The sequence below is a fragment of the Balaenoptera physalus genome, assembly GCF_965194825.1.
Source record: "Balaenoptera physalus genome assembly, chromosome: X".
In the NCBI taxonomy this organism is placed as follows: domain Eukaryota; kingdom Metazoa; phylum Chordata; class Mammalia; order Artiodactyla; family Balaenopteridae; genus Balaenoptera; species Balaenoptera physalus.
In genome coordinates, this window is record NC_138903.1 from 56,542,545 (window position 1) to 56,564,601 (window position 22,057).

General features: G+C 37.5%; 1 protein-coding gene across 8 annotated transcripts in view; it reads right to left on the reverse strand.

Moving 5' to 3' along the window:
• The window catches only part of EDA2R (ectodysplasin A2 receptor), a 137,230-nt gene that overhangs the window by 15,147 nt on the left and 100,026 nt on the right, over positions 1–22,057 (reverse strand). For 4 of the 8 annotated variants that reach the window (XM_082444991.1, XM_082444989.1, XM_082444988.1 and 1 more), the window contains 4 exons: positions 5,210–5,388; positions 4,586–4,671; positions 2,787–2,951; positions 1,350–1,535 (listed from right to left, as the gene is read on the reverse strand). In XM_082444991.1, coding sequence (XP_082301117.1) covers positions 1,350–1,535; positions 2,787–2,951; positions 4,586–4,671; positions 5,210–5,388 — 616 coding nt within the window. The remainder of the gene's footprint in view (positions 1–1,349; positions 1,536–2,786; positions 2,952–4,585; positions 4,672–5,209; positions 5,389–22,057) is intronic. The other 4 variants (XM_082444995.1, XM_082444993.1, XM_082444994.1 and 1 more) reach the window with 2 other exon arrangements.

Below are 22,057 nucleotides of genomic sequence, written 5' to 3' on the forward strand. Positions count from 1 at the left end.
TCACCCAAAGGTAGGGGCTCCTCTCAGCGGGGCACCTGGTCCTGAGCACAAAATCAGGAAAGATCTGGGAACTAGTGCTCCCCCTCCCATCCCTGGGGACCAGAGCACCTAGCACCAGGCTGAGGTGACACAGCTGAGAAACATATTTACATTGAGGTATCAGATTGAGGCTACCTGGTGGTGGATCAGGGAAAATTGTCAGTTTCTCCAGAGAAAGAGAAACCTTTGTGGGAAGCAGGATTTTAACAACCCCCACACCAGACATGATCTTTATTCCCTGATGTTATGCTTGTGTATATGTTGTGTTATATGGCAAAAGGCACTTTGCAGGTGGAATTAAGATTATGGACCTTAAAATGGTAGGTTATCCTGGATTACCCAGGTGGGCCCAATGTAATCACATGTGTCCTTAAAAGGGGAAGAGGGAGGCAGAAGAGTCAGAAAGAGTATCAGATATGTGAAAGGAAAAGGACTTGACCACCACTGCTAGTTTTGAAAATGGAAACGGGTCATAAGTCAAAGAGTGGGTGGTGTCTAGAAACTGGGAATGGTCCTCAGCAGACAGTCAGCAAGGAAATGGAACCTCAACCTTATAACTGCAAGGAACTGAATTCTTCCACCTTTCTGAATGATCAAGGAAATGGATTCACCTCTTGAGCTTCCAGAAAGGAATGCAGCCTTGGCAACACCTTGATTTCAGCCTAGTGAGACTCTGAGTCGAGATCCAGCCAAGCTTACAAAGCTTCTGATCTATGGCAATGGTGAGATAATAAATGGGTGTTGTTTTAAGCCATTAAATTTGTCATAATTTGTTCTGGCAGTGATAGAAAATTAAAACACCTTTCATGCATAAGTCTGATTCAGCATTAGGTTACAAACTGAGAGCCTATGGGATGTGTGTTGGTTTTACCCCGGCATTGTGGTTGTGGTAGTTTTTAATTATAACTCAATGCCATAACTTAAAACTATTTCATATAAAAATCCAGAGTTTTGGCTTCTCTTGAAAATTCAGAAGATCTTGAAACATTGAATATTCCTACATGGTAACAAACAGCTGAAGCTGAGTAGTAGATTCCTCTTTAGACAGGGGATGAACTATTCAGTTTGCCACAGTCTCTACTCCTCTCTAATGAACCTTATATTGGATCCAATTCACATATTAATCTCCCTTATACAACCCTAGTATGCATGTAAGTTAGTGACTCCTGATAAACACCTCCTGACAAATGAGAAAATGTCTAATCTTATTTCCCCTGTGGAGACCCTGAGGGAGCTGCCTGCCCTCGTATCCCCAGAAAAGGGTACTGCATTATTATCTTGAGGACAGAGGAGGAGCAGAGAAGCGTTACCCATTTCTCTTCTCCTGAGGCAGGAGGAGGGAGACAGGCAGCTCTCAGATGTTGCCTCATCTTCTTCTTTCTGGGCCCTGGGGCCCAAATGCTTCATTGCCCATGTTTCATGCCCATGCCCAGGGACTGGGCAACAGCTCTTATCTGAGAAACTGGCCTCCAAAGTCAGAGACAGGATGATCCACCCTGAGCCACAATGTTCCAGGAGACACCAGAGAGTAGAGGAGAGAGAATTAGAGTTTGAGAAGGGTCATAAAGGGATAACAGTGTTGCCCTTGTGCCCTGCATCCCCTGAAATTCTAGATTCATCTCCACTTCAGTGAGAGGTAGAGCCAAACATATCTTCTAGGCTTTTTGAAGATCATCTGGCAGACCCTAGATCCAAAGTGACCAAGGTAGGCCTATATAAGCAGGATCTTTCCACACAAACAGAGAGGTTGCAAAAAGTTCTGTTGCTTTGGGCCCAGTATCCCGTGGGCTGAGGAGGAGTCCTTAGCACCTGTGTATCTAGTAGAATGTATCCTCCTCTTTCCTTACTAAATCAACTCCGCTTACTAGCCTGGGTTCCTATTTTGGTGTTTCTGCCTAGCTCTCAGCTCCCTTGATGGCACTGAAGCTGCACTGAACCTCAGTACTCTTGACTAAAGATCTAAACCCTTCTCTGGTCTTGGCCAGCCACCATCCCACCTCCCCTATATCTGCCCTCAGTGACCTGGAATTCCTGTCTCACATTCTTGGCTAATGGCTGCACTCATGCTGAAAATAGATCATGATGTTACTCCTGATTTTAAATATGACCTTCCATCTAAAATTTCATATGGCCATCTCCTATGGGCTGGGCCAGACCTCTGGTTATAATTATTATCTGAGGAAAAATGTCTAAGTTTGCCAATTCCTCTGGACATTGGGCTCTCAGTTACCCACATTTGGTATATTACTATACTGATAACCATTGTCTGAGACCTCACCCACTTTTATTATAGTCATGTCTCATTCCAGCCAGCCTTCCTCCTTTCCTGACATGCTCCAGAATCTATACCTATTAGTAGATATAACTAATTGGAAAAGAACTTAGAAATCAACTCCATCTCTCATTTTAAAGATTAAGGAGAAAGAGGCCCAAAGAAGCTAGATGACTTGTCTAAAGTTACACAGTGATTTAGAGTTAGATTGGACTAGGACTTCAGATGCCTTTCCCAAGGGTTTTCCCATAATGTTGTAGCCCTTTATGAATCACCACACCTTAATGAACCAGGTCCTATAAACTCACAGGGTCAGCCTCAATCATCTCTGAAGTCCTGTGCATTCTATTGCCACCCCCAGATATTTCAGCACTGTAGGGAAGGTCCATTAACTCTCAACCCCAGGAAATTCCTCTCTTCTGCTAGTTAGAACCTTGTTCCTGATTCATGTAATACGTGAAGCAGCTACCCTTACCACGCTGGCAATTTCTGTTGAAGAACTGCTTGCAGTAGAGGAAGAAGAGCCCCAGGAAGGCCAGGGTAAACACCATGAGCAGACTGCTCACCAGTGCAACAAGTGTGACCTCCTGAGGGGATACTGTGGGTACATCTGCCTTCACTAAGCTCAACTGGAAGGCACCTGTGAGACAAGAAAGTGGGGGAGGTCAGTCACTGTAGGTAGTCAATAGTCACCCTGACACTGGGCCTGGACTTCCTCAGGCCAGCACCCTCTCCCCAGGGTCTTCCTCAACTAGGGCTGCTAAACTGGTTCTACTTCTTTGTAGAGCAGGGAAAAGTATAAAGAACAAAGTGGAGGAACTAGCATATACTGCTGGTATGGTATAAATTAGTATAGTTATTTGAAGATGCACATATCCTGTGGTCTTTCCGTGTCACATTCAGTTATATAACCTAGGCAAATAGAAACAAACTAAAATGTTCATCAGTAGGGCACAGGATAAATAAATCATGATATAATTCTATGATGTAATATTATTATATAGCATTTAAAATAAAAGACCTGTATGGATCAATACAAATAATCCAGAGAGGAAAAGCAAATTGGAGAAAGAGAGTATATAACTTGATATCATTTATATAAAACATTATAAAATATAAAAAATAGCATATAGAATATATTGCTTATGAATATATATATATATATATATATATATATCAAAAAATAATACAAGTAACAAAACATGGGTGGAGAGTATGGCAGAGTCATAGTGCTCACCAGTTATCCACATGCTTCTCTGCATTTCCCATACACCCTTGTAGTAAGGCCATAAGAGTACTTCTGGCCAATGGACTGTGAGTGGAAGTAATGTGTGTCACTTGCAGACTGAAGTAGTTAAAAGCCAGTATGTCTCCTCTATCTCATACCCTGTCCCATCAACCTGGAAGCCACATGGTTTGATGGTATAGTTACAAGACAGAGTAAGATCTTTGCATATGAAAAATAAACTTTTATTGCATGAAATCACTGAGATTTGGGGGTTTGTTACTGTAGCATAGCCTACCAACAAGATACACACAATTTCATGATAGTGGTTGCCTTTGGGGAGGTAAGGAGAGAATGGAACTCAGAAAGGATCAAAACACAAATTCCACTAAACCTGTGGAATCTTCATTTAAAAAACAAATCTGAAGCAAATATGCAAAATTTTAAGATTTATTAATTATTGATGCTCTGTAACTGAGCATTTTTATTTTTATATTTTTCTGCATTTAAAATATTTCTACATATTTGAAATACTTCATGTTTTAAAAAGATATCAATAAATTAAAAAAATAAGTGAGTAGACATATAGTTGGTAGATAGACAAAAATGATAGACAGATAAATGGATAGTGATATGGGCACAGACTAGATCCTAGTACTTCATTCAGCCTTTTACTAGTCCTAAGCATTAGGGACTCCTATAAACTTCAAATAAATAATCCACAAGTGTACAAATGTTATAATCTACAAAATGCTTTCTAACCTTATTTCACTAGAACTAGGCAGCATCCCATAAGGTATGAAGAACAATGATTTTCATGACTTACATTTTTTTTTCAGATGAGGGAAATGAGGTTCAATGAGATTCAATGATTTATAGAAGGTTACACAGATAATATATTGCAAAACTATTACTCAAATCTAACCAATTCCCTTGCCAATCTACCCTATAGGAAGTAGTATGAGGAGGTAGAGGAAGTCTTTACTATGCTGTCTTGCTGTCACCCAATGGATTGGGGAAGAAAGGGGAGAAGAGAACTGGATACACACACTGAACCTCAGAGGTGGGGGTCTGCTTCGTGCACGGGATACACTCTTGATCCTGCAGGCCTCCAATACGTGTCTTTTGGTAGAACCTGTAGTCAGAGCAATAAGAAATGGCAAGGTGATCAAACAAGCAATGTACTTGGATTGGTCCTTCTTGAACCATAGGCAGCTTCTAAGAGTCTTGTCCTCCAGGAAGCCATCACTCACTCAGACCCCTCGTGAGTTCTCTGCCTCTATGTCTGATTCTGACTCAGAGTCCCAGACGCTCCACCTCTTCCCCCATTCACCAAACCCTATAACCAAAAGGGGAACTAGTCTCACAAGAGAAGGAAATACTGCTTTGACACCAACTGCTTCCTAATCTCTTTTAGGTCTACAGTGAGATTTACCTTGAAACTTGGCCCTGAGCTAAGCATGCCAGCATGATAAACCATCTGTAATTGACTGTGTGCTAAGTACTTTATAGGGGGATCTTGAAAAAATACTGCATCTCCCTCATGGGAGCTTAAACTCATCGTGATATGGACAGTTAGAATACTTCAACTAGGCCCTGAGAGGTAAGGATGAGGGAGACCTCCAAGGGCTAGAGAATGCCCAGAAGAGCTTGGCCTTATATAGCAGGCTCACCTGGGCAGACAGTCCCCACAGACGGCATTAGAGGTAGCTGTACAGTTCTCCTTCTGGATACGATTGATGACAGCACAGGTGATGCAAGTCTGACATCTATGGTGGCCCCAGCTGCTTTTGTATCTTCGGGGAGGGCAGGCTGTGCAGTACGCATCTCCACCTTCTCCATAACCACAATCCTTCAGTAAAATGGGAGTCACTAACATTACTCTACAGAAACTTGGAGAGAGGATTAGCTATGGGACAAGTGGACATTGTATGGAGTAGCATTTTACAAACTGCAAGTTGCAACCCATTACTGAGTCATGACATCAATTTACAGTCAGCATAGGTTAGGTTATGCTATTGTAAAAAAGTAAACTCCAAACCTCAGTGTCTTAAAAGAACAAAAATTTATTTCTCACTCACACTATTTTGCTTACCAGAGATTTCCTGGGGGCTCTGTTTTACATTATACTTACTGGGTTACCCAGAGTGACGGAGGCTTCATCTTTGTGCTACCATGATTGGAGCATCAGAGAAAAGAGAATATTGTGATCTGTGCACTGGCTCTTAAAATCTTCCCCCAGAAATAACTCATTTCATTTTGCTCACGTCCTTCACCACACATATCACCTGATCATTAGTAACTACAAAAGTAAAAGAAAGTATAATTCTATAATATGCCAGAGCTGGGGAGATGGAAATATTTGACAATGAATGCTAATCACTACCTATCTTAGTATTGTTTTGTAGAACTTTTACAGATGAAATATGTAAGTATGTGTTGGGTTGTGATGAAAAATTTATTTCTTACATTTTACTGAACTATAGTTGACTCACAACATTATATTAGTTTCAGGAGTACAACACAGTGATTCAATATTTTTATAGATTACACATCATACAAAGTTATTATACTATTGACTGTAATCCCTGTGATGTACATTACATCTCTGTGATGTATTCATTTTATAACTGGTAGTTTGTACCTCTTAATTCCCTTCACCTATTGGGCTGTCCAAAAAGTTCGTTCGGGTTTTTCTGCAGGATGTTAGGAAAAACCTGAACGAACGTTTTGGCCAATCCAATATTTTGCCCCTACCCCTACCCTCCTCACCTCTGCCAACCACTAGTTTGTTCTCTGTATCTGTGAGTCTGTTTCTGTTTGGTTATATTTGTTTATTTGTTTTTCAGATTCCACATATAAGTGAAAACATACAGTGTTTTTTTTTTCCCTGTCTGATTTCACCTATTACTCCACCCCTCTCCTCTCTGGTAACTACTAGTTTGGTCTCTACATCTGTGATTGTCTCTGTTTTGTTACATTTATTTGTTTGTTTTGTATTTTTAGATTCCACATATAAGTGAAGACATACTGTATTTGTCTTTCTCTCTGAATTATTTCACTTAGCATAATACCATCTAGATCCATCCATGTTGTTGTAAATGACAAGATTTCATTATTGTTTATGGCTGAGTAATATTTCATTGTGTATATGTATATATACATATATATATGTGTGTGTATATATATATATATATATATATATATATATATATATATATACCACATCTTCTTTATCCATTCATCTGTTGATGGACACTTAGGTTGCTTCTACATCTTGGCTATTATAAATAATGCTTCAATGAACACTGGGATGCATATATCTTTTTGAATTAGTGTTTTCATTTTCTTCAGATAAATACCCAAGAGTGGCATTGCTGGATCAAATGGTAATTATATTTTTAATTTTTTTAGGAACCTTTATATTGTTTTCCATAATGGTTGTACCAATTTATATTCCTACCAACAGTGCATGAGGGTTCCCTTTTCTCCACATCCTCTCCAACATTTGTTATTTCTTGTCTTTTTGATGATAGCCATTCTGACAGGTGTGAGGTGATACCTCATTGTGATTTTGATTTGCATTTCCCTGATGATTAGTGATGTTGAACATCTTTTCATGTGTCTGTTGGCCATCTATATGTCTTCTTTGGAAAAATGTCTATTCTGGTCCTCTGCCCATTTTTAATTGGGTTGTTTGTGTTTTTTTGATGTTGACTGTTATGACTTATTTGTATATTTTGGATATTAACCTCTTAGTGGACATTTCATTTGCAAATATATTCTCCTATTCAGTAAGTTGCCTTTTTGTTTTGTCGATGTGCTTTGCTGTGCAAGTTACAGACAATATCACAGAAATACAAATAATCATGAGAATACTATGAACAATTATATGCCAACAAATTGGACAACCTAGAAAAAATGGATACATTTCTAGAAATATACAATCTTTTAAGATTGAATCTTACTCTTGGAAATGCTCAAACATGTTTGAATGAAGATGGTATAGAGGAAAGATGAGTGATCCAGCTGGATATTGTCTCAGGTCTGGTATTGACTCAGTGTGATCTGGCTAGCCCCTCTCCATTTCCAAGCATCAGAGTCCCAAACATCTGAGGATATTAAAATAAATGGTCTCTAAATATTCTTCCAGCTCTGGAATTCTAACCTAGGAACAAGGCTCCTGCCTGTTATATCATAGCTCTTTGTCAAAGACACAACTCTACTTAACAAGGGATATTAGTTATTTGTTTGTTGTGGAAGAAGTTGGCTGGTTGTTCACTAAACTCATTGACCTTTCTTCCTGGGAATACCACTTGTCAACATTTTCTAACCCCACACAAGTCTGTACGGTCATGTGCCTAATTTCTAGCCAATGGAATATGGATAAAATGATGTATGCATCTCTCAGGCCTAGCTCAACAAAATACTGTCTTTTTTCTTTATACTTATTTTATAATTAAAATATCCTTAATTTTCGGAGATTAACCAAGATGGCAGAGTAGAAGGACGTGCTCTCACTCCCTCTTGCGAGAGCACCAGAATCACAACTGGCTGCAGGACAATCATTGACAGGAAGACCCTGGACTTCACCAAGGAGGATACCCCACGTCCAAGGACAGAGGAGAAGTCACAGTGAGATGGTAGGAGGGCCGCAATCAGAGTAAAATCAAATCCCATAACTGCTGGGTGGGTGACTCACAGACTGGCGAAAACTTATACCACAGAAGTCCACCCACTGGAGTGAAGGTTCTGAGCCCCACGTCAGGCTTCCCAACCTGGGGGTCTGGCAACAGGAGGAGGAATTCCTAGAGAATCAGACTTTGAAGCCTAGTGGGAATTGATTGCAGGACTTTGACAGGACTGGGGGAAACAGAGACCCCACTCTTGGAGGGCACACGCAAAGTAATGTGTGCATCGGGACCCAGGGGAAAGAGCAGTGACCCTGGGGGAGACTGAACCAGACCTACCTGCTGGTGTTGGGGGGTCTCCTGCAGAGACGGGTGGTGGCTCTGTTTCACCGTGGGGATAAGGACACTGGCAGCAGAGGTTCTGGGAAGTTCTCCTTGGCGTGAGCCCTCCCAGAGTCTGCCATTAACCCCACCAAAGAGCACAGGTAGGCTCCAGTGTTGGGTTGCCTCACGAAAAACAACCAACAGGGAGGGAACCCAGCCCCACCCATCAACAGTCAAGTGGATTAAGGTTTTACTGAGCTCTGACCACCACAGCAACAGGGAGGGAACCCAGCCCCACCCATCAACAGTCAATTGGATTAAGGTTTTACTGAGTTCTGACCGCCACAGCAACAGTCAGCTCTACCCACCACCAGAGCCTCCCATCAAGCCTCTTAGATAGCCTCAACCACCAGAGGGCAGACAGCAGAAGCAAGAAAAACTACAGTCCTGCAGCCTGTGGACCAAAAACCACAGTTACACAAAGATAGACAAGATGAAAAGGCAGAGGGCTATGTACCAGATGAAAGAACAAGAAAAAACCCCAGAAAAACAACTAAATGAAGTGGAGATAGGCAACCTTCCAGAAAAAGAATTCAGAATAATGATAGTGAAGATGATCCAGGACCTCGGAATAAGAATGGAGGCAAAGATTGAGAAGATGCAAGAAATGATTAACAAAGACCTAGAAGAATTAAAGAACAAACAAACAGAGATGACCAATACAATAACTGAAATGAAAACTACACTAGAAGGAATCAATAGCAGAATAACTGAGGCAGAAGAACGGATAAGTGACCTGGAAGACAGAATGGTGGAATTCACTGCTGCGGAACAGACTAAAGAAAAAAGAACGAAAAGAAATGAAGACAGCCTAAGAGACCTCTGGGACAACATTAAACGCAACAACATTCGCATTATAGGGGTCCCAGAAGGAGAAGAGAGAGAGAAAGGACCAGAGAAAATATTTGAAGAGATTATAGTCGAAAACTTCCCTAACATGGGAAAGGAAATAGCCACCCAAGTCCAGGAAGCGCAGAGAGTCCCATACAGAATAAACCCAAGGAGAAACACGCCAAGACACATAGTAATCAAAGTGGCAAAAATTAAAGACAAAGAAAAATTATGGAAAGCAGCAAGGGAAAAATGACAAATAACATACAAGGGAACTCCCATAATGTTAACAGAATCTCTGAAAGCCAGAAGGGAGTGGCATGATATACTTAAAGTGATGAAAGGGAAGAACCTACAACCAAGATTACTCTACCTGGCAAGGATCTCATTTAGATTTGATGGAGAAATCAAAAGCTTTACAGACAAGCAAAAGCTAAGAGAATTCAGCACCACCAAACCAGCTCTACAAGAAATGCTAAAGGAACTTCTCTAAGTGGGAAACACAAGAGAAGAAAAGGACCTACAAAAACAAACCCAAAACAATTAAGAAAATGGTCATAGGAACATACATATCGATAATTACCTTAAACGTGAATGGATTAAATGCCCCAACCAAAAGACATAGACTGGCTGAATGGATACAAAAACAAGACCCATATATATGCTGTCTACAAGAGACCCACTTTAGACCTAGGGACACATACAGACTGAAAGTGAGGGGATGGAAAAAGATATTCCATGCAAATGGAAATCAAAAGAAAGCTGGAGTAGCTATACTCATATCAGATAAAATAGACTTTAAAATAAAGACTATTACAAGAGACAAGGAAGAACACTACATAATGATCAAGGGATCAATCCAAAAGGAAGATATAACAATTATAAATATATATGCACCCAACATAGGAGCACCTCAATACATAAGGCAACTGCTAACAGCTATAAAAGAGGAAATCGACAGTAACACAATCATAGTGGGGGACTTTAACACCTCACTTACACCAATGGACAGATCATCCAAAATGAAAATAAATAAGGAAACAGAAGCTTTAAATGACACAATAGACCAGATAGATTTAATTGATATATATAGGACATTCCATCCAAAAACAGCAGATTACACTTTCTTTTCAAGTGCGCACGGAACATTCTCCAGGATAGATCACATCTTGGGTCACAAATCAAGCCTCAGTAAATTTAAGAAAATTGAAATCATATCAAGCATCTTTTCTGACCACAACGCTATGAGATTAGAAATGAATTACAGGGAAAAAAACGTAAAAAAGACAAACACATGGAGGCTAAACAATACGTTACTAAATAACCAAGAGATCACTGAAGAAATCAAAGAGGAAATAAAAAAATACCTAGAGACAAATGACAATGAAAACACGACGACCCAAAACCTATGGGATGCAGCAAAAGCGGTTCTAAGAGGGAAGTTTATAGCTATACAAGCCTAACTAAAGAAACAAGAAAAATCTCAAGTAAACCATCTAACCTTACACCTAAATAAACTAGAGAAAGAAGAACAAACAAAACCCAAAGTTAGCAGAAGGAAAGAAATCATGAAGATCAGAGCAGAAATAAATGAAATAGAAAAAAAAATATCCTTAATTTTCTTTATGCTTTGATCTTCTGGCACACAGGGACACCCAGAGAGATGTTGGAATCAATATATTAAAATCAACAGAGGACATCAGGGATATGGAGGAGGCAGCAGCTCTGAGCTTTCATTCCCTCACAGAAGTGTAGCAACACAATCAGAAACTGTCAGAATCAATGTTGTCAGAACTCTGGGAAACAGTCAAACATTTACAACAATGAAGCAAATGCTGAACCAAGAAAAAAGCATCTTGAAAATTATAGGAAAGCTTTGTGCCATTTTTACTTGCCCTTACTGCACCCCTCTCCCCAGCAACAGTCCTAAAGTGAAGGCAGTCTTAAATTAGCAGCAGCCTGTGTACCTAGTGTGAAACCCTCACCCCTAGTTCCAGAGTAAGCTAAGCAAAACTTATTCAAAAATTATTGTGTATGTCTATTTTAACCTGTTATCTGAAGGACAGATACAAGGTGCTCATCTCTGTTTCACTCAATTCAGAATGCAGGCTGGAAAATGGGTGGGCATTTGTGAAAAAATTTTCCAAAGCAAACTAATAAACCAGAGGTGCCTGGGACAAGAAATTATGGGTGGAGACATATAATAGACTGCTTAAGTCTGGAGCAAAAGCTGGAGAAGATTCTTTGGGAAATTAGGACATTCAAAAGCACCAATATATATGGGGGCAGTTTAGAAAGGCCCATGTATGTCCAGGGCAAGACACATGACTAGAAAAATATGGAGAAGACCCAAAGTTTACACACCGACTGATACATAGGCTAAGTGCCAGTTTGGCTAAGTGTTGAAGTAGTGCTTCAGCACAGAGCCAATGTTCAAAGACTGGGAGAGATATGTGGGTTTTTTGGTTGCTACTGCTGTTGTTTACTTTTAACTGCTGGCACTCAAGGAAATTCCTGTCAAAATATTAGCTGAGCAAGATCCATACAGACTTCAGTGATCACATATGACAAAGAATACAGTCTTTGCACAAATAGTTTGGTTAAAACACCTAAACAAATGGACTACTACAGCCATCATCAAATAAAGTAACAACAACAGAAAACAGCTAAATATGGGGAAGGGGGAGAATCTGATTTCCAGTTACCACATTATAATTAAAACAGTTTTCAACAACAAGAACAACAAAAACACAAGGCATAAAAAGAAACAGGAATGTATGGCCCACTTAAAGTAACAAATAAAATTGACAAACTGTTCCTGAGGAAGTCCAGACATCAGACTTACTAGACAAAGACTAAAAAGTACTGTCTTAAATATGTTCAAAGAAAAACATAGACAAAGAACTAAATAATATAAAGAATATAAGAAAATAAATGTATGAAAAAAATGGGAATATCAAAAAAGAAAAATTGTAAAAAGGAACCAAACAGAAATACTAGAATTGAAAAGTAAAATAACTGAAATTAAAAATTCACTAGAAGAGTTCAACAGCAGATCTGAACAGGTAGAAGAACAAATGATGAAACTTGAAACATGACAGTTGAAATTATTAAGGCTGAGGAGCAGAAACTTAAAAAGAATGAAGTAAGTAAACAAAACCTAAGAGACACCATTAAGTGGACCAATATACACATTATGGGAGTCCCAGAAGTAAGAGAGAGAGAAAGATAAAGAAGCAGAAAGAATATTTGAATAAATAATGGCTGAAATTTCTCAAAATTGACAAAAGACATGAATAACACATCCACGATGCTCAACAAACTTTGAGTTGGAAAAACTCAAAAAGACCCATATTAGACATAAACAAGATGTGGATAACCAAAGACAAAATGAGAATCTTGAAGCAGAAGGAGAGAAACAATCTGTCAAGTACAAGCGATCCTCAATAAGATTCAAAGTTGATTTCTCTTCAGAACCTGGAAGCTGGAAGGCAATAAGATAACATATTTAAGTGTCAAAAGGAATAAACTATTAACCAAGAATTTTATACCCAGCAAAAAATCCTTCAAAAATGAGGGAGAAATTAAAATATTCCTAGATAAATAAAAGAAGCTAAAGGAGTTTGATACTACTAGACTTGTACTTCAATAAATGCTAAAGGGAGTTCTTCAGGTTAAAATGAAAGGACCCTAGATAGTAACTCAAAGCCATAAAAAGAAGTCAATATCTCTGGTAAAGGTAAATACATGGGCAAATACAGAAGGCAGCATTATTGAATATTTGGTTTGGAACTCTGTCTTTTATTTCCTATATTATTTAAAAGAAAAAATAATAAAATAGTAACAACAATAATAATAAATCTATGTTATTGAACTTACAATGATTAAGATAAAAACAAAAGTGACAAAAATAACATAAAGAAAGGTGATATCAAACTGTGTAAGTGTAGAGTTTTTGTATGTTATTGAAATTAACTTGGTATTAATTCAAAATATATTGTTAAAATTTAGTATGTAATATATAAAATAGATAATTGATAGGGACTTACTGTATAGCACAGGAAACTCTACTCAATACTCTGTAATGGCCTATCTGGGAAAAGAATCTAAAAAAGAGTGGATATATGTATATGTATAACTGATTCATCTTGCTGTACACCTGAAACTAACACAACATTGTAAATCAACTATACTCCAATAAATTATTTTTAAAATAAATAAAATTTAGTATGTTAAAGGGAGTCCACATGGTAATCACAAAGAAAATATATTTTAAAAAACCCACACACAAAAGAAATGATAAGGGAATTAAAACTTTTCACTGCAAAAAAATCAACTAGCACAAAAATGGCAATGAGGAAGAAAATGATAAACAAAAATGGCATAAGAAATACATAAAACAAATAATTAAATGTCAGAAGTACTCTCTTATCAGTACTAATCTTTATGTATATGGATTAAACTCTCCAAAGGTACAGATTGATGGATTGGATAAAAAGAACATAATCCACTTATATACTATATGAAGAGATTAATTTAGATCCAAAGACACAAATGGGTTGAAAGTAAAAAAAGGAAACATATTCCATGCAAACAGTACTGAGAAGAGAATTGGGATGTCTATACTGATATCAGACAAAATAGACTTTAAGTTAAAACTTTTACAAGAGAAAGGGAAGGACATTATATATTTATAAATGGTCAATACATCAAGAAGATATAACAACTTTGAACATACATACACCAAATAACAAATCCCCCCAAATCTATGCAGCATTGACAAAATTTAAGTGAGTAATAGTTGTTCTACAAAAATAGTTGGAGACTTGAATACCAACTTCAATAACAGATTGGATATCGAGACAGAATATCAATAACAATGTAGAGGGCTTTAACAACACTATAAAACAACTAGACATAACTGACATTTATAGAACACTACACCTAACAAAAGAAGAATATACATTCTTCTCCATTGCACATGAAACATTCTGTAAGTTAGACCACATATGTTAGGTTATGAAACAAGTTTCAATGAATTTTAAAAGACTGAAATCATACAAAGTGTCTTTTCTGATCACAAGACAATGATGATATAAATCAATAACAGAAAGAAAATTGGAAAATACACAAACATGTGGAATTAAATACCACATTCTTAAAAAACTACTGGGTCAAAGAAAAAATCTTAAGTGAAACTGTAAATTACTTAAAGCTGAATGAAAATAAAAACACCACATACCAAAATGTATGAGATACAGCAAGGCAGTAGTAGTCTGAGGAAAATTTATACCTGTAAATGCCTATATTAAAAAAGAAAAGAGGTTTCAAATAAATAATCTAAATTTATACCACGAGGAACTAGAAAAAAATAACAAAGTAAGCCCAAAGCTAGCTGAAGGAAGTAAATAATAGATTAGAGTGGAGATAAACAGAGTAGAAAAACAATAGAATCAATGAAAAGTAGATTCTTTGAAAAGATGAACAAAATTGGCAATTCTTCAGCTATACTGACAAAGAAAAAAGAGAGAAGATGAAGATGACTAAAATCAGAAATGAAAGTGTGGGATTCCTGACAGAATGGGAGAGTAGGAGGACCTGAGCCCACCTCTTCTCACAAAAACACCAAAATCACGACTACCTGCTGAACAACCATTGACAAAAAAGGACTGGAAACTACCAAAAAACATATTTTACATCCAAAGACAAAGAAGAAGTCACAATGAGATGATAGGATCCTGTACCTGCCAGGTGGGCAAACAACAAACTTTAAAATAATTATATTGCAGAGGTTCTCCCACAGGAGTGAGAGTTCTGAGCCCCACATCAGGCTCCTTAGTCTGCTGGTCTTGTATCAGGAGGAGGAGCCCCCAGAGCATTTGTCTTTGAAGGCCAGTGGGGCTTGATGGCAGAAACTCCACAAGACTTGGGTAAATTGAAGGAATATTCTTAGAGGACATACACAAGGTTCGTACAAACTGGGACCTAGGGGGAAAAGCAGTGACTTCATAGCAGCCTGGGTCAGACCTACCTGCTGGTCCTGGAGGGTCTCCTGGGGAGGGGGGCGGCCGTGGCTCACTTCAGGGACAAGGACACTGGTGGCAGAGGTACTAGGGAGTACTCATTGGTTTGAGCTGTCTGAGGCTGCCATTTTGACACCAAGACTTGGTCCCACACAATAGCCCTTAGGCTCCAGTGCTAGGATGCCTAAGGCCAAACAACAAACAGGATGGGAACACAGCACCAACCATCAGAAGACAGACTGCTTAAAGTTTTCCTGAGAACACAGCCGCCTTTAAACATACCCCTTGACACAGCCCTGTCAACCAGAGGGACATGACCCAGCTCTACCCACCAGTGGGCAGGCACCAGTCCCTCTCACAAGGAAGCCTGCACAAGCCTCTTAGACCAGCCTCACCCAACAGGGGGCAGACACCAGAAACAAGAGGAACTACAATCCTGCAGCCTGTGGGATCACAAACACCAAAAGTTAGGCAAAATGAGATAGTAGAGGAATATGTTCCAGATGAAGAAACAAGATAAAACCCCAGAACAACTAAGTGAAGTGGAGATAGGCAATCTACCCAACAAAGAGTTCAGAGTAATGACTGTAAAGATGATCCAAGAAGGTATGAAAAGAATGGATGCACAGAGAGAGAAATTACAAGAAGTTTTTAACAAAAAGTTAGAAAATACAAAGAATAACCAAACAGAGTTGAAGAATAAAATAGCGAAAATGAAAAATACACTAGAAGGAACCAATAGCAGAATAAATGAGGCAGAAGAATGGATAAGTGAGCTGAAGAAAGAATGGTGGAAATTACTGCCGAAGAACAGAATAAAGAAAAAAGAATGAAAAGAAGTGAGGACAATCTCAGAGACCTCTGAGACACACCAACATTCACATTATAGGGGTCCCAGAAAGAGAAGAGAGAGATAAAAGGCATGAGAAAATATTTGAAGACATAATAACTGAAAAATTCCCTAACAGGGGAAAGGAAACAATCACCCAAGTCCAGGAATCACAGAGAGTCTCATACATGATAAACCCAAGGAGGAACACACTGAAACACACAATAATAAAATTGACAAAAATCACAGACAAAGAGAAAATATTAAAAGCAACAAGGGAGAAGCAAAAAATAACATACAGATAAATCCAGATAAGGTTATCAGTTGAGTTTTCACCAGAAACTCTGCAGGCCAGAAAGGAGTAGCATTATACTGTATATTTAAAGTAATGAAAGGGTAAAACCTACAACCAAGAATACTCTACACACCAAGGTTCTCATTCAGATTTGAGGGAGAAATCAAAAACTTTACAGACAAGCGAAGGCTAAGAGAATTCAACACCACCAAACGAGCTTTACAATGAATACTGAAGGAGCTTCTATAGGAAGAAAATAAAAGGCCACAATTAGAAACAAGAAAATTATGAAATGGGAAAGCTCAATGGTAAATGTAAACATACAGCAAAGGTAGTAAATCATCCACACACAAACATATTGTGAAAACCAGCAATGATGAGAAGAAGAGAATACAAATGTAGGATATTGGAAATGCATTTGAAATTAATAGACCAGCAACTTACAACAATCTGGTATATATATAGGGTGCATGCCAACACTTCATGGGACCCACAAAATAAAAATCTGCAATAGATATACAAAAAAAGAGAAAAAGGAATCCAAAGGGAACTCTAAAGATACACATCAAATACCTAGAGGACAGAACAAAAGTGGAAGGAAAGAAAAAAGACCTAAAAAACAAATCCAAAAAATTAACAAAATAGCATTAATACATAAATGTCAGTGAGTATGTTAAATGTAAAAGGATTAAATGCTACAAGCAAAAGACATAGACTGGCTGAATGGATTCAAAAACAAGACCTATATATATGCTGTCTACAAGAGACCCAGTTCAAATCTAGGGACACATACAGAAAGTGAGGGGATAGAAAAAGGTATTCCATGCGAATGGAAATCAAAAGAAAGTTGGAGTAGCAATACTTACATTAGAAAAAATATATATAAAAATAAAGACTGTTACAAGAGACAAAGAAGGACACTACATAATGATCAAGGTATCAATCCATTTCTAATTCTATTGATTTGAGTCTTCTCCATTTTTTTCTTGATGAGTCTGGCTAATGGTTTATCAATTTTGTTTATCTTCTCAAAGAACCAGCTTTTAGTTTTATTGATCATTGCTATTGTTTCCTTCATTTCTTTTTCATTTATTTCTGATCTGCTCTTTATGGTTTCTTTCCTTCTGCTAACTTTGGTTTTTTTTTGTTCTTCTTTCTCTAATTGCTTTAGGTGTAAGGTTAGGTGGTTTATTTGAGATGTTTCTTGTTTCTTGAGGTAGGATTATATTGCTATAAACTTCCCACTTAGAACTGCTGGAGAGGGTGTGGACAAAAGGGAACCCTCTTGCACTGTTGGTGGGAATGTAAATTGATACAGCCACTATGGAGAACAGTATGGAGGTTCCTTAAAAAACGAAAAATAGAACTACCATATGACCCAGCAATCTCATTACTGGGCATATACCCTGAGAAAACCATAATTCCAAAAGAGTCATGTACCACAATGTTCACTGCAGCTCTATTTACAATAGCCAGGACATGGAAGCAACCTAAGTGTCCATTGACAGATGAATGGATAAAGAAGATGTGGCACATATATACAATGGAATATTACTCAGCCATAAAAAGAAACGAAATGGAGTTATTTGTAGTGAGGTGGATGGACCTAGGGTCTGTCATACAGAGAGAAGTAAGTCAGAAAGAGAAAAACAAATACCGTATGCTAACACATATATATGGAATCTAAAAAAAAAAAAAAGGTTATGATGAACCTCAGGGCAGGACAGGAATAAAGATGCAGATGTAGAGAATGGACTTGAGGACACAGGGAGGGGGAAGGGTAAGTTGGGACGAAGTGAGAGAGTGACATGGACTTATATATACTACCAAATGTAAAATAGATAGCTAGTGGGAAGCAGCCGCATAGCACAGGGAGATCAGCACGGTGCTTTGTGACCACCTAGATGGGTGGGATAGGGAAGGTGGGAGGAAGATGCAAGAGGGAGGAGATATGGTGATATATGTATATGTATAGCTGATTCACTATGTTATAAAGCAGAAACTAACACACCATTGTAAAGCAATTATACTCCAATAAAGATGTTAAAAATAAAATAAAATTATTTAAAAAAGGTATCAATCCAAGAAGAAGATATAACAATTGTAAATATATATGCACCCAACATTGGAGCACCCGTATATATAAAGTGTATGCTAACAGCCATTAAAGGAGAAATAGTAACACAATAATAGTAGGGGACTTTAACATCCCAATTACATCAGTGAGCATCCAGACAGAAAATCAATAAGGAAACACAGGCTTTAAACGACACATTAGACTAGATGGACTTAACTGATATTTATAGGGCATTCCAACAAAAAGTAGCAGAACACACATTCTTCTCAAGTGCACATGGAATATTTTCCAGGATAGATAGCATGCTGGGCCATAAAGGAAGCCTCAATATAAATTTCAGAAAACTGAAATCATATCAAGCATATTTTCCAACCACAATGCTGTGAAATTAGAAATCAACTACAAGAAAAAAAATTGTAAAAAAAAAGGAGGCTAAACAACATAGTACTAAACAATGTTTCACTGAAGAAATCAACAAGCAAAACATAAAGTACCTAGAGTCAAATGAAAATGATAACATGACGATCCAAAAATTATGGGATGCAGCATATGCAGTGCTAAGAGGGAAGTTTACAGCAATGCAATCGTACCTCAGGAAACAATTAAAATCACAAATAAACAACCTAAACTTACACCTAAAGCAACTAGAGAAAGAAGAACAAACAAACCCCAAAGATAGCAGAAGGACAGAAATAATGATCAGAGCAGTAATAAATGCAAAAGACTAAAAAAAAATAGAAAAAGGTCAATGAAGATAAAAGCTGGTTCTTTGAAAGATAAGCAAAATTGATAAACCTTTAACCAGACACATCAAGATAAAAAGGGAGAGGGCCCAAGTCAATGAAATTAGAAATGAAAAAGAAGTTAAAACTGATGCCACAGAAATACAAAAGATCATAAGAGGCTACTATAAGCAACTATATGCAAAAAAATGGACAACCAAGAAGAAATGGACAAATTCTTAGAAAGGTACAATCTCCCAAGACTGAACCAGGAAGAAAAACAAAATATGAACAGATCAATCATGAGTACTGAAATTGAAAGTGTGATCAAAGAAACACCCAGCAAACAAAAGTCCAGGACCAGATGACTTCACAGGTGAATTCTATCAAACATTTAGAGAAGAGTTAACAACTATCCTTCTAACACCTATCCTGAAACTCTTCCAAAAAATTGCAGAGGCAGGAACACTTCAGAATTCATTCTATGAGGTCACCATCACCCTGATACCAAAACCAGACAAAGATATCACAAAAAAAGAAAATTACAGGCCAATGTCACTGATGAATATAGAGACAAAAATCCTCAACAAAATACTAGCAACCAAATCAAAGAATATATTAAAAAAATCATACATACATGATCAAGTGGGATTTATCCCAGGGATGTAAGGAGTTTTCAATATCCACAAATCAATCAGTGTGATACATCACATTAACAAATTGAGGAATAAAACCCTATGATCATCTCAATAGATGCAGAAAAAGCTTTTGATAAAATTCAACATGTACTTATGATAAAAGCTCTCCAGAAGGTGGGCATAGAGGGAACCTAGCTTGACATAATGAAGGCCATATATGACAATCCCACAGCTAACATCATACTCAACAGTGAAAAGCTGAAATAATTTTCTCTAAGATCAGGAACAAGACAAGGATGTCCACTCTCAATACTTTTACTCAACATAGTTTTGGAAATCCTAGCTATGGAAATCAGAGAAGAAAAAGAAATAAAAGGAATCCAAAATGGAAAAGAAGAAGTAAAACTGTCAATGTCTGAAGATGACATGACACTATACATAGAAAGTCCTAAAGATGCCACCAGAAAACTATTACAGGTCACCAATGAATTTGGTAAAGTTACAGGATACAAAATTAATATGCAGAAATTTGTTGCATCCCTATATGCTAACAAAGAAAGATCAGAAAGAGAAATAAAGGAAACGATAACATTTACCATTGCATCAAAAAGAATAAAATACCTAACAATAAATCTACCTAAGGAGACAAAAGACCTGTTCTTTGAAAATTATAAGACGGTGATGAAAGAAATCAAAGATGACACAAACAATGGAAAGATATACCATGTTCTTGGATTGGAAGGATAAATACTGTCAAAATGACTATACTACCCAAGGTGATCTACAGATTCAATGCAATCCCTATCAAATTGCCAATGGCATTTTTTTTTCAGATCTAGAACCAAAATCTTAAAATTTGTATGGAAACACAAAAGTCCCTGAATAGTCAAAGCAATCTTGAGAAAGAAAAACGGAGCTGGAGGAGTCAAGTTCTCTGACTTCAGACTATGCTATAAAGCTACAGTAATCAAAAACATATGGTACTGGCACAAAGACAGACTTATAGATTAATGGAACAGGATAGAAAGCTTAGAAATAAACCCATGCACGTGTGGTCAATTAATCTATGACAAATGAGGCAAAAATATACAATGGAGAAAAGACAGTCTCTTCAATAAATGGTGCTGGGAAAACTGGCCTACTACATGTAAAAAAATAGAATTAGAACCTTCTCTTACACCATACACAAAAATAAACTCAAAATGGATTAAGGACCTAAATGTAAGATCAGATACTATAAAACTTAGAGGAAAACATAAGCAGAACACAGTTTGACATAAATTGTAGCAATATCTTTTTAGATCCACATCCTAGAGTAATAAAATAGAAACAAATATAAACAAATGGGACCCAATTAAACGTAAAAGCTTTTGAACAGCAATGGAAACTATAAACAAAAAGAAAAGGCAACCCACAGAATGGGAGAAAATATTTGCAAATGATGCAGTGGACAAGGGATTATCTCCAAAATATACAAATAGCTCAGTATCAAAAAAAACCAAGCAACCCAATCAAAATAGACATTTCTCCAAAGAAGACATACAGATGGCCATAAAGCACATTAGCTCAATATCACTATTTATTACAGAATTGCAAGTCAAAACTACAATGAGGTATCACCTCACACCAGTCAGAATGTCAAAACTGCAATGAGGTATCACCTCACACCAGTCAGAATGTCAAAACTACAGTGAGGTATAACCTCACACCAGTCAGAAGGGCCATCATCAAAAAATTTACAAACAATAAATGCTGGAGAGGATGTGGAGAAAAGGGAACCTTCCTACACTATTGGTGGATATGTAAATTGGTACAGAACACTATGGAGAGTAGTATGGAGGTTCTTTAAAAAAACTGAAAATACAGCTAACATATGATCCAGCAATCCCAATACCGGGCATATATCTGGAGAAAACCATACTTTGGAAAGATACTTTCACCCCAGTATTCACTGCAGCACTATTTACAATTGCCAAGACATGGAAGCAGCCTAAATGTCCACTGACAGATGAAAGTATAAAGAAGATATGGTACATATATATAATGAAATATTACTCAGCCATAAAAAGATTGAAATAATGCCATTTGCAG